Genomic DNA, 12500 nt, shown 5'->3' on the forward strand with positions numbered 1-12500 from the left:
AAATTTGCAGATGCAGGTTAGTGAATGGTTAAAACCGAAATGACAGCAATAACGCACTTTCTATTGCATTTGGTAGTACAATATCTACGTGGCTACCCACATGTACGCATTGCGTACCTATTTCGTTTTAAAACACAGAGAAATACAAGGAAACACCCGGGAAGCTTGAAAACAAACCAATAGGCTTATTACAAGGCTCGCTCAGAAACGAACGTAGGCTACAACGTTCGTACTGAAAAATAGACAACAACTTCCGTGCATACGGAGAGAGCTACTGAAATGACCAATCAGAATTCAGCGGGCGGGAAAAATTATGCCATCTGACGTCACGTCCATTGTTCCCGATTAAAGGGCCAGAAAAGCCATTTAAAACATTTTGTGGCAACATTTTGTCAACAAACTTTGGCGCCAAAACTGGGTTGCCAGCGAGCGGCGATTCGAATGTCAGCTGTTGTTCTTAGGCTGTTATTTGTGCTTTTTGAAATTATTTACAACGAGTTCAGTATGATATTTTCGAATCAAGTGTAAGGAGACATCAAAACTGTATTGATAGTGTATTTATTTGTGTTAACTTCGCCAAAAAAGACTTTGGTGGTGGCCTATCAAAAGGGGAGATCAACAACAATGTCGTTTGCACACAGAAATATACCGTTTCCAATGAAAGAAATGATTGACAGGATAGCACAGTTTTCACTGCCGTGCACACTTCAACTCAGTTAGCTCATTCGAAGTCCATGGATAAAAAAACATAGATTAATCAAGTATCCGGACAAGAAAAACAATGGCAGAAAACAGTTGATTGAATTTCCAGGTCCGATATTGGATAGATTTAAACCTCTAAGATAAGTCTATTTTGAGTAGTCTTTCTGCTGGAAATATTATCTCAGGATTTCAAAATTATGTCAGAATAGGACATAGGCCTAAACAAACGAGATAAATAAGCAAAATACGAGTGTAATGTCAATTGCAGAAAATTGAATATTACACTCGTAATGACGTCACATCCTGTCTTTTTGGTGTCAGCTACATACCGGCAGCAAATTTCGTGCCAGTGAAGCATATCTTATAACCTTTAGCTTTAGATAAGAAAGATGAAATGGGATGCCATCGTTTTCCTATAGGCGGTTTTGTTTTTCTCATTACATAATATAATTTCTATTTTTAGTGTTTCTCGATTATTGTTGTATAAAACGCTCTTAGTCTGTTAAATACTCAAGTATCTTATCATATCACTTGCTTTATTCCCATTTATTCTTTAACGACAGTCTTTGTGGTCCAAAATTATTCAGTGGAAAACATTGACCAAGAAAGGCATTTTCTTTCGAGATACTGGCTTAAGATAGTTATTCCTTCACTGTTCAATTAATCTTGCTATGCTGCTTTAGCATGGTGTAGTCAGGGCGTTGGACTTTTTGTGTTTTCGTTCATATATCTTCTAGGTGCACCCTAGATTTCTGGTTCTGATTATCAAGAATGGCAGATAGAAAGGTGGACGTTTTGGAGCAGCTCAGGCAAAAGCGTAGCATTGCAAGAAAGGGGGGAAACAGACAAGGCGAGGGTTCGGCTTGTTTCATTCTTGGTAACTACTACTATGGTGTAGCTGACTTTAAACAGGCCATAAGAAATTACACAGAAGCGTTAGCCATTTTTAAGGAAATAGGTTTCAGATCCGGAGAAGGAAGTGCCTTTGGCAATCTTGGCATCACTTATGGCAGCCTTGGCAGTTTTAAGCAAGCCATAGAGTACCACAATCAAGAGCTTAGTATTGCACAAGAAGTAGGGAACAGAGCTGGAGAAGGAACAGCCTATGGCCATCTCGGCAATGCTTATAACAGTCTTGGCAGTTTTAAGCAAGCCATAGAGTACCACAATCAACATCTTAGTATTGCACAAGAAGTAGGAGACAGAGCCGGAGAGGGAAGAGCCTATGGCAATCTCGGCATTGCCTTTAAAAGTCTTGGCAGTTTTAAGCAAGCCATAGAGTACCACAATCAAGAGCTTAGTATTGCAAAAGAAGTAGGGGACAGAGCCGGAGAAGGAGAAGCCTATTGCAGTCTCGGCAACAGTTATACAAATCTTGGCAGTTTTAAGCAAGCCATAGCGCGCCACAATCAACATCTTAGTATTGCACAAGAAGTAGGAGACAGAGCAGGAGAAGGAAGAGCCTATGGCAATCTCGGCATTGCCTTTAAAAGTCTTGGCAGTTTTAAGCAAGCCATAGAGTACCACAATCAACATCTTAGTATTGCAAAAGAAGTAGGGGACAGAGCCGGAGAAGGAAGAGCCTATTGCAATCTCTGCAGCACTTATTGCAGCCTTGGCAGTTTTAAGCAAGCCATAGAGTACCACAATCAACACCTTAGTATTGCAAAAGAAGTAGGGGACAGAGCCGGAGAAGGAGAAGCCTATTGCAATCTCGGCAACATTTATAAAAATCTTGGCAGTTTTAAGCAAGCCATAGCGTGCCACAATCAATATCTTAGTATTGTGAAAGAAGTAGGAGACAGACCCGGAGAAGGAAGAGCCTATGGCAATCTCGGCAATGCTTATAGAGGTCTTGGCAGTTTTAAGCAAGCCTTAGAGTACCACAGTCAACATCTTAGTATTGCAAAAGAAGTAGGGGACAGAGCAGGAGAAGGGAGAGCCTATGGCAATCTCGGCAATGCTTATTGCAACCTTGGCAAGTTTAAGCAAGCCATACAGTACCACAATCAACATCTTAGTATTACGAAAGAAGAAGGGGATAGAGCTGGAGAAGGAATAGCCTATGGCAATCTCGGCAGTGCTTATGGCAGCCTTGGCAGTTTTAAGCAAGCCATAGAGTACCACAATCAACATCTTAGTATTGCAAAAGAAGTAGGAAACAGAGCTGGAGAAGGAACAGCCTATGGCAATCTCGGCAGTACTTATGGCAGCCTTGGCAGTTTTAAGCAAGCCATAGAGTACCACAATCAACATCTTAGTATTGCAAAAGAAGTAGGGGACAGAGCCGGAGAGGGAAGAGCCTATGGCAATCTCGGCAAGGCTCATCGTAACATGGATGAGCTTCAAAAAGCACGTCTCTTTAACGAACAAGAGCTTAGCATTTCCAACGAAACAGAGGACCCCATAGGTCAGGCAATGGCATGTTATGAGCTTGGTTGTGTTCATGAAATTTCAGACTCCTTGAGCAAAGCTCTTAATTACTATCGTCAAAGCATAAATTATTGTGATGAAACAAGGCGTCTTCAGTCAGAGGATGCATGGAAAATAAGCTTTCGTGAAACAAATTGCTTTATGTACAACGCTCTGTGGACAGCACTCTTGAAGAATGGAGAGGTTGATGAGGCTCTGTATGCTGCTGAGCAAGGACGAGCGCAGGCTTTGGCAGACATTTTGAAGATGCAGTACCGACTTGATGAGACACCTTCTTCGGCAGTTACAATGAAGAAAACTATCTCTTTTGTAATGACAGACCTACCTTCACAAACTGTTTTCACGGCACTTGACGGGAACATGATCAGCTTCTGGTTGCTAAGAGACGGTGGCAGGATGAATTTTAGACAAAAGGAAATAGAAAATGGAAGTGCTGCCTCACTAATGGAAACTACTTTAAAACAGATCAGTGCGGGAACTGTTGAACGATGCGAGAATCGTTCGCTTGACAGACAACACAGCAATTTCTCGTGCGGTAGGGAAGCTGTCGGGGAAACCGTTCAGTCCTTGGGCTTCTCTGTGAACTCTTTGCAGCCCTTGCATGATGTGTTAGTCAGTCCTATCACAGACTTGCTCGAGGGAGATGACTTAGTCTTTGTGCCTAATGGACCATTTTGCTTGGCTCCTTTTTCTGCATTGAGTGACTCTGTCAGGATCCGTGCAATCCCTTCGTTGACTGCTTTAAAAATGATCACTAGTGCACCTGATGGCTTCCACAGTAAGAGTGGAGCGTTGCTTCTGGGTGATCCGTGCTTGAAGGAAATCACTTGGGGTATCGGTGAACCCATGTTTAAACAGTTGCCGTGCGCGAAAAAAGAGGTGGAGATGATCGGAGAACTCCTGCAGATAACACCTTTTACTGGCAAAAATGCCACAAAAGCTGAGGTGCTGAATAGAATGAAGTCAGTTGCCTTAATCCACATTGCTACTCATGGAGGTGACGAATTTGGAGAAATTGTTTTGGCCCCAAATCCTGACCGCTCATCCCAAATCCCCAAAGAGGAAGATTATATGTTAACAATGAGCGATATTCATGCAGTTCGTCTTCAGGCAAAGCTGGTTGTGCTGAGTTGCTGTCATAGTGGCCAGGGAGAGATAATGTCTGAGGGTATTGTGGGAATGGCCAGGGCTTTCCTGTGTGCTGGTGCCCGGTCTGTTCTAGCGTCACTATGGGCAATCGACGACGAGGCGACCTTGATGTTCATGAAGAGTTTCTACCAACACTTGGCAGATAGAGAAAGTGCAAGTACAGCTCTTCACCATGCTATGAATTCTCTTCGAGGGACAAAGAATTATTCTGCCATAAAATACTGGGCGCCATTTGTACTAATTGGTGATGATGTCACCTTTGAATTTGGGCAACACAAACGCAAAAAGGATGGTAAGTGCTATTTAAATATAACCTTAACGACTGAATCGCTGTACTTTGTACATGTTATTAATGAGCACGTTGTCGAAAGGAGCAGGTATGTTCTTCACACAGAAATGGCTAATACCTGAAATAAATATTGTCTGCATTTATTGGGTCGGCTACTTTGGCCTTCCTGCAGATAGCTAGTTGTTTGATCCGTGTTATGTTGGACTGACAGTGAAACTGATCGCTGATTGCCAGTTAGGTATGTAAAGTAAAGTTAGCTATTGAGGTCTTACAGCCTACCTGTCGAAGTGACACTGAATAGGAATTGTTGCTATTAACTACGCACAAACAGTTTCATGAATGAAGATAATTGCCATATCATCTACTATTTGTTTCTTTTTTATTTTATTTTTCAGAAACGATGTCGATAATATGAGAAAACTACTTGGACTCGGATACGTCGATATGTCATTTTCCTTTCTTCAATTATATGAGTTATTGAAAATGATTCAATCATTGATACCTCAGTAGCAGTCAGACTCATTCTCGTCACCAGAGCCTTGGATCGATGCAAGGCTCTGGGAAACTCTATGTAGGAGGATATGCGCCGTAGGGTTCTTATAGGAAAAAATTGGCTTTTTGAACCTTTCTGCGCCTGCTCACTCCTCATACTAACATGAATGCACCAATTAGAGGCGCTTTTCATTGTTTTTCACGAAAACCAATGAGAAGATTTCCCAGAGAAGGATTCTCCAGAGGTACCCTCTCCCTCAGTCAAGAGAAGAGCTCCGGGGTCGAGATTGCAGTCAGACTAAAGATACCATGACAGACTAAAGATATGTAAATTATTTTCTTATATAGATATTGATGAAATACCAGGATTTCTCCTTTTACTAAAAAATCATATCTTCACCGCACGCAGTGAACATATCATTTTAATCTTTCACATGCGAGGATATAAGTGTTGTCATGGTAACCAACAAAATAAGCCAATAAAACGCGAGCTTTCTCTTCATTGTAAGATACTTTCGTGCTTTAATATAATTCTTCTATCCTACATTAACATTTTTATTGCAAAATTTGACATTATCATGATTTGTTTTTCATAACTTTCATAACTTGTTTCTTGTTTCATGTTGCACAACAGGCGTGTTTTAGCGGCCGGTGACCACTTTTTCATCATTTCGAAAATGAATCAGACAAGTTGTTTTAAATCTAGACATTTTGTTAAACGATAAAAATTGTAGCTACGATAATTTCATTAAATTGCTTCGCTTCGCTTCGCTTCGCTGGATAACTACGATCGTAGTGGGGGATTTTCAGCTTGTACGAATTTTTTTTTTCGAGCACTGCTTTTGCAGGAATTTTTTTTCCAGGTGATACCCCCTGCACGAATTTTTTTTTTAGACAAATATTGCTTTTTTTGGGTGTGATGGCCTAACAGAACGCCTATTATCATTCCCCAGCGGCGTAGACAAAGTACTTCAGCCAATAGCACAAATACAGGAACCGTATCTTAAAGATACGACACATTTCATAAGGTTTATTGAGAGCACTAGGGTGCCAAAAAACGCTTTTCTAGTCTCAATGGATGTCACTAGCATGTACACGAATATCCCACATGAGGAAGGAATCACTATAGTGTGTGCAACGCATACGAAAACTTTTATAGCGTTAACAAACCACTACCGTGGAAAAGGCTCATTTACGAGGTATTTTGCTTGTGGGATACAAACAAAGAAGAAATAGAGCATTTCATTGAGCAAGCAAATTCGTACCACCCTACCATAAAGTTTACCGCTGAAGTCTCACAGTTAGAAACAACTTTCTTGGACACAATAGAAAACGGAAATCGCTTAAAGACATGCTTGTTTTAAGCAAAACTATAAAGGCTTTTATCAACACAATGGGCACACAACTTTAGTCGTGCAGGTCTGTCAACCCCATTTTAACATGCTATTGTAGTGTGAATTAATTTATGTCACCTTTAATTTGTCATTTCATTCAGTGTGAGGAAAACACCTCACTACACTAGATGTCTTTATTTATTAATAATAATATAGCAGGGCCTGGGGTAAGGCCCCAAGAATATTTTGAATAAGAATTATTTTTAGCAGACACTGGCAAATATTATATAATTATTAAATAAAAGTCACAATTCTTGGGTTTCACTCACGTGATCAACAGCCATGTTTCTCAACGAAAACAAAGGAAGACGTTAGCATAATAATAGCTGTCAATTCCCGGAGGATTGGATCGGGACACTAACATGGCCGCTATTTCATTGTTTGGGGACACCAACATGGCGGCTGTGACGTCATGTAAAAGCCAAGAATTGGACCTTCCTTTTGCATGAATTTTTTTTTCTTTACCTTCCTCTTTGCGCGAATTTTTTTTCTTGGCATTTTCCCTTGCATGAATTTTTTTTGGGTTTTTTCCCCACCCCCCCCCCCCCCCCCCATCACTTTTCTAATGGTCCGTCCCTGAAGGAAACCTCCACTTCAACAAAAAAATAACTTTCAATCACAGAAATAACCGTTACAGTCGCATCAGTCTAAAATAATTTCAAAGAAAGTGTTTGTATCAGGAATAAATAAGTTTTAGAATCGCCTATTTTTGTTTTCAAATTTTGCGGGTACCTCCATCTTGAATAATTGTGACGTGTTACGGTTGCCCTATTGTTATAAGAGAAAAGCTCTTCGTGTCAGAACAATAGGGCAACCGTAACACGTCACAAGTGAAAATAAGCGATTTTAAAGTTCACTTTTCTTGATATAAACATAATTTCCATCGGTTTAAACTTATTCTGTAGTAAGAGTGGAGGTTCCCTTTTACATGAAGCTGGTGACAAGTATACTGTTTAGTTTGGTATACCAACTTTCCATTTAAAATTAAGTGACAGTCTCGGGTAATGTGCCCATTCAGTGTCAGAAAAGCGTCAATTTTGATTTTTTTTTTTTTTTTTTTGCGGGAAAATGAACAATAAACCAAATTGACAAACTTAATGTTGTACCCAATTCAGATATCCCGGGATTAAGATTCTTTGTGTACTGTATTAGAATTTTAATGTGGCATTCACATTTAAATGATATGGAAATTCCTGGAACAAAACGTTTTATTCCCAAAGGATTTGAATTGGTCGCAATATTGAGTTAGCCGATTTGGTCTATTGTTCATTTTCCCAGAAAACTTGGTTCAAAAATAGACAAAAGAGGCTTTTAAATTATCATTTAAAATTTTTCTCCTGTAACCCTGAACGAGACCTTGACGGCTACATATGATGGCGTTTTGCCATGCACACCCCAAGTGAGACCAAAATCCGACATTTACACTCCTAAGCGTGACGACGAGCATCCCCGCCCCTTTCATATACGAGTCCCCTCCCCTGGCTGCAAACATTTTTCTTAGGCAAACGTCCAGATTTCTTTTCGCGATTTCGGAAACTCCCAGAAGGTCAAAAGCTACTGTAGGCAATAAAATTGATGTTTTACCTGTTAATTAAGTTTTCTTTGTACAATCTTTAAATTTTCAATGCAAACCAGTCAGGAGACGACAATCGATTTATCATTGTATAGATTGATCAATGCAAACTAAGTGGGAAACCCCTTTCATCAAACGGATGGTGTAATGATCTATCCTGCGGAAATACAAGACGATATAGCCATAGTTTAGATATCTTGTGAGTAAATATGAACATATAATGTGTATTGTACATCTCATTTGAATGGGGCTTTCTCTTTTTTTGAAAAGTCGATCTACAAAAATGTTGATAAACATACTTTAAAGTGCTTCTGTGATCAAAAAATCACTTTCTTTTTTTCCTTCAGATTTTGAGAGTATGAGTCCTTAACACTTGACTGGCAAAATTATGATCTTTGATTTTTATTTAAGGGTTGTTTACTTTGAGCGTAAGTTTTGGACTTCACGGTCCGCCATTACTCACGTTCCAAACTGACCGATTGGACATCAGAGGGTAGGATTAAGGGAAAAGTGACGTCATTGACTCACTAGCTTAAAATTTCAGCGTGTAAAGGCAGCTTATTATATATGCAAAACACGAATTAAAAGTCTGAAAGCCCGAAACTTCCGTGCTGCATAAAAATTCAGCCGCGTATGCACGCATTGCATTCTTAAACCACTGAGTCTTTGACGTCATTTTCTCCTCGATCCAGCTCTCTCAAGACACTATAGTAAGTAATGGCCATCCATGAAATAAGAAAATCCAGTTAAACAAACAGGTGTTTTTTAAATCAAGGCTTAAAACTTGGGTCACTAACTGTTTAGTTGACATAGTTTTGAAATCCGAAGAAAAATAAAATTGATTTTTTGGTCATAGTAGCACTTTAAAAGTTTGAAAGAAGTGCTTCGTGATTTTCGTCAGAAGATAGAAGACCACAACCAGGATCACGTTTTTGTGTGGAAATAAAATATTTTAGAATGTTTTTGTTCTTTCTACAAAGCTATTTTATGCGAAATGTTGCGCTAGCGACTTAGTAATCGTCTAGTGGTGTTAAAGAAGATGGGAAATTGCAATCTCTTGGCATCCTGAGGCCAGTCGGTCAAAGCCTGGTTAGAGATAACCGTTCGTTAAGAGGTATCAAAACCTTCACGTTTCCATGGTATTTAACGCTGGTTAGCGCTAACCATTTCGAGCAACCCCGGCCTGGACATTTTTTGGGAGTGTCATCGTGTCGAAAACGCGTTTTCAAGCACATTCAAGCTGTTATGGACAGGATATCGTTCTTCACCCCCAAAACAGACAAATAAGGTGAAGCCTCCCTTCTTAAATGTTTCATCATTTTTATCGAAATAGAGTATTATCATTCATGAACGTCCCTTAAGCCTTCTGCGTTGTTTGTCATTCATAAGCAACTATGCGGGTGACACAAACAGCATAACATCATGATTTTCAAATCACTAGGGAGTTTAGCGAGGACAAAGGTAACGTCAACTACAGCGTCCCCTTAAAATATAATTTAGCTCTATTGCAAGTATTTCTCGATTATTCCATCTTTTTCGCATTGAACAATAGGGGTGAACTATCATATAACTGGATTTGTAGGAACGGTTCTAAAGTGAAAATAAAAGGTGATCGATTTCCTGTTCACACGTTGTTGTTTTGTGGATCACGGCAAAAAATGCACTGAAATGCGTGCTGCACGATTATTTTTACTTCTTGCTTTATGGCGTTGTCGTAGCCGTCGTCATTGCAAAAACTCCCTATTTTCACTCCGGGACGCAGGAAATGGGATTGACGATGACAAATCATTGGGGTATTTTACGCTTCCGTGAAGAAGAAAAAAATGATCTTGTTGTAAATATTTAGCCAGCAAAAAATGAGCTACTCCTAAGAAACAAAACCCTCAACGGAATCAGGATATGTCCCACAAAGTGGACGAAATGTTCAAATAAAATTAAAGAGACGGGCCAAGAAAAAGGGAAAAGGAACTATTGCAAAATCAGCCCAGTTTTATGTCTGAAAGAGAGAACACAAGATCCTGCAAAAATGCAGCCGAAGTACATGCCTTTTTTTGCTTCAAGATAAGATTGATATAAATTTTGGGGTATTTTCAGCAGTCTCATACGCGTTTGGGCTGCCTGTGGTTGACTGAAATGCGACATGAGAAATTACTAACTTCAGGAACTATGATGGTACAGGGTTCGAATTTTCAAAATAGATTGGATTGAAAAGTTAAGCTCATCGTTCGTTTGAAAGAGTTTCCAAGAACTATTTAATTTGCAAAATTTGGGGTTAGAGGACAGTAAAAGGTGGACATTTGAAAATCACTCGAATTACAGGTCTTTCTATGGGCTGCAATCCATCCTACGCTCTCTTTTTTGAACCCAGAGTTTGAACAGTGTACAATTTCTTTGCGATTGAGCCTCATAATTTTTGGACAATTACTCAGGTGACAAGCGAAACTTTTCATGTACTAGATTCTTAAAATTTGTACCCAGTCCTCCCCATAGTTTCTGGAGTGGATAACTTGCCATTTTGACTATACCAAATATGATGCAATAAATTTTAGGAGATAACCTACTATTGTTATTATTCAACGAACCTCCCAACTGAATTCCTTTTTGAGATTGGTTTTTCCCTGGGTTTCCCAGTTTTCCCCTCTCCTCAAAAGCCAACATTTTATTTGATTTGAATTGTTGCTCTGATCTCAGTTGATTTGTAATCTCCCCAAATAGTAGAGCACTCGTGCTTGGCTAAATAATCGTGAGACGAAATAATTAAAAGTGATTATTATTATTATTGGTACAAATAGTGAATGAAGTGGCCGCTTTTTGTATCATTAGGGTGAGAGGAGGCCTCAGTCCTGCGGGTTTCTCAAAAGGGCTAAATTTCTCAAATAATCAATTTTGAAAGTGCAGGGTATCAATGAAGTTTCATAATTTAATGAGGAGAGCATATAATTTCACATTGTTTTATGCCAGAATGTGACTTTCACCATTTCAGTGACAAATATTTTTTTGTTTAAAAAAAGCAAATTTTTACAACTTAATTTGCATTGCTTGACTTCCTTCCAATGTCCACCTTTTTTGGATGCCTCTTGCCACTTTTGGTCATTTTTTCCTCAGATTGTTTGTTCCCTTTCACTGGCTCCCTCCATTTTGAATTTGATCCCGTGTGAATATACTTTCCATACATCTTCAGCATGTCTTTTGGGGAGGGAGGACATTTTGTACGATAGTAATGAGCGTGGGGTCATTTACTACGTGTTGAACAATTAGTATTTTAGAACCAACTTTCAGTAGCCTTTTAAGCACTCAGTCTCCAAAACTATTCATTCCCAAGACATCAGCCTATACATTTCTTTTAATTTCAGGACAGTAGTATTGAAAATAGGTGTGTTTGACACCAAGAAAATGTTTGTAGATGCCGTACGGTGTACCTTCATTCTCGAGAGTAAGGTATCCTTAGCAGCAGTAAGAGCTTTTATTGCCCACCTCAAGGCTGACTACGAATTACAGGAAAAGTGAAATGCATTGAAGGCAAAGGTGGCCAATACTGGGTGATTTCATCCAAGGTAAATTCATAGTAATGAATTCGTACACATTTTATTGGGAAACTCCCATTACCCAGAATTATCAGTCTCGTGGTAAACATTCTGCATATTCTAGAGTTGACTATATAATATATTCTATTTTATGGTTTGCATCACCAAATTTGGACTGCCTAGAACGATCCTTTTCATCATAAAATGCAGTTTAGCTTAGCACACACTGAATTTTTTTTGTCTCTTATATTATATTTTTGGGTTATGTCTGCTATCAATAGATGCACATCCAAGGAAAAGCAGTCCTAGCTCCAATAACTGAAGAGAGAAGCACACACAGTGCATTTTACCTTTCGACACACTCATCTGAAAAATTGGTTTATGCCTTGAGCGGGACTCGAACCCACGTCTCCCTGATTACTAGTCGGGCATGCTAAGCCACTCCACCAACAAGGCTACCACGCTGGCAACACAGCAGATTAATGGGGTGACGGAGCGGCGAGGGGACCCCTAAGGCCCAACTTTTCTTCACTTGAGTGTGTATCCTTGCCTCAAGTGAAGAAAAGTTGGGCCTTAGGGTTCCCCTCATTTCGATTCATTGATTTGCCCTTCGCAAGCATCCTTGTTAGACAGCATGAGAGAGCAAGCGACCCCCTTGTAATGAATCTTTATGGTATATTTAATTCATTTCCTGGTGAATAATCTCTTTACAATTTTCCATACGAATTACCACTTCACTCGACTGTTTCAGGCCTTAAGCACGGTTGAAACTCAACTTGACACTCGAAGCGATCCGACGATCGATCAGCACTCAGACTATAAGTCCTTCTTTTACACGTGACTTTCTTCCCGCCACACGTAATGTATGCTTATTTATGTCAAATCTATTTTTAACACACTCCCCTCCTTGATTGACAAGGGTCAATCAACAATTAACGACTGAA

General features: G+C 39.6%; 2 protein-coding genes across 3 annotated transcripts in view; one reads left to right on the plus strand and one right to left on the minus strand.

Moving 5' to 3' along the window:
- The window catches only part of LOC137989375 (tetratricopeptide repeat protein 28-like), a 26054-nt gene extending 19302 nt beyond the window's left edge, over window positions 1-6752 (plus strand). For both annotated transcript variants that reach the window (XM_068835197.1, XM_068835201.1), the window contains 2 exons: window positions 1440-4576; window positions 4969-6752. In XM_068835197.1, the coding sequence (XP_068691298.1) occupies window positions 1474-4576; window positions 4969-4988 (3123 nt within the window). In that variant the 5' untranslated portion in view covers window positions 1440-1473 and the 3' untranslated portion in view covers window positions 4989-6752. The remainder of the gene's footprint in view (window positions 1-1439; window positions 4577-4968) is intronic.
- The window catches only part of LOC137992383 (tRNA:m(4)X modification enzyme TRM13 homolog), a 282513-nt gene that overhangs the window by 122210 nt on the left and 147803 nt on the right, over window positions 1-12500 (minus strand). The window lies entirely within an intron of this gene.

This window comes from Montipora foliosa, chromosome 2, assembly GCF_036669935.1.
Source record: "Montipora foliosa isolate CH-2021 chromosome 2, ASM3666993v2, whole genome shotgun sequence".
Classification (NCBI taxonomy): domain Eukaryota; kingdom Metazoa; phylum Cnidaria; class Anthozoa; order Scleractinia; family Acroporidae; genus Montipora; species Montipora foliosa.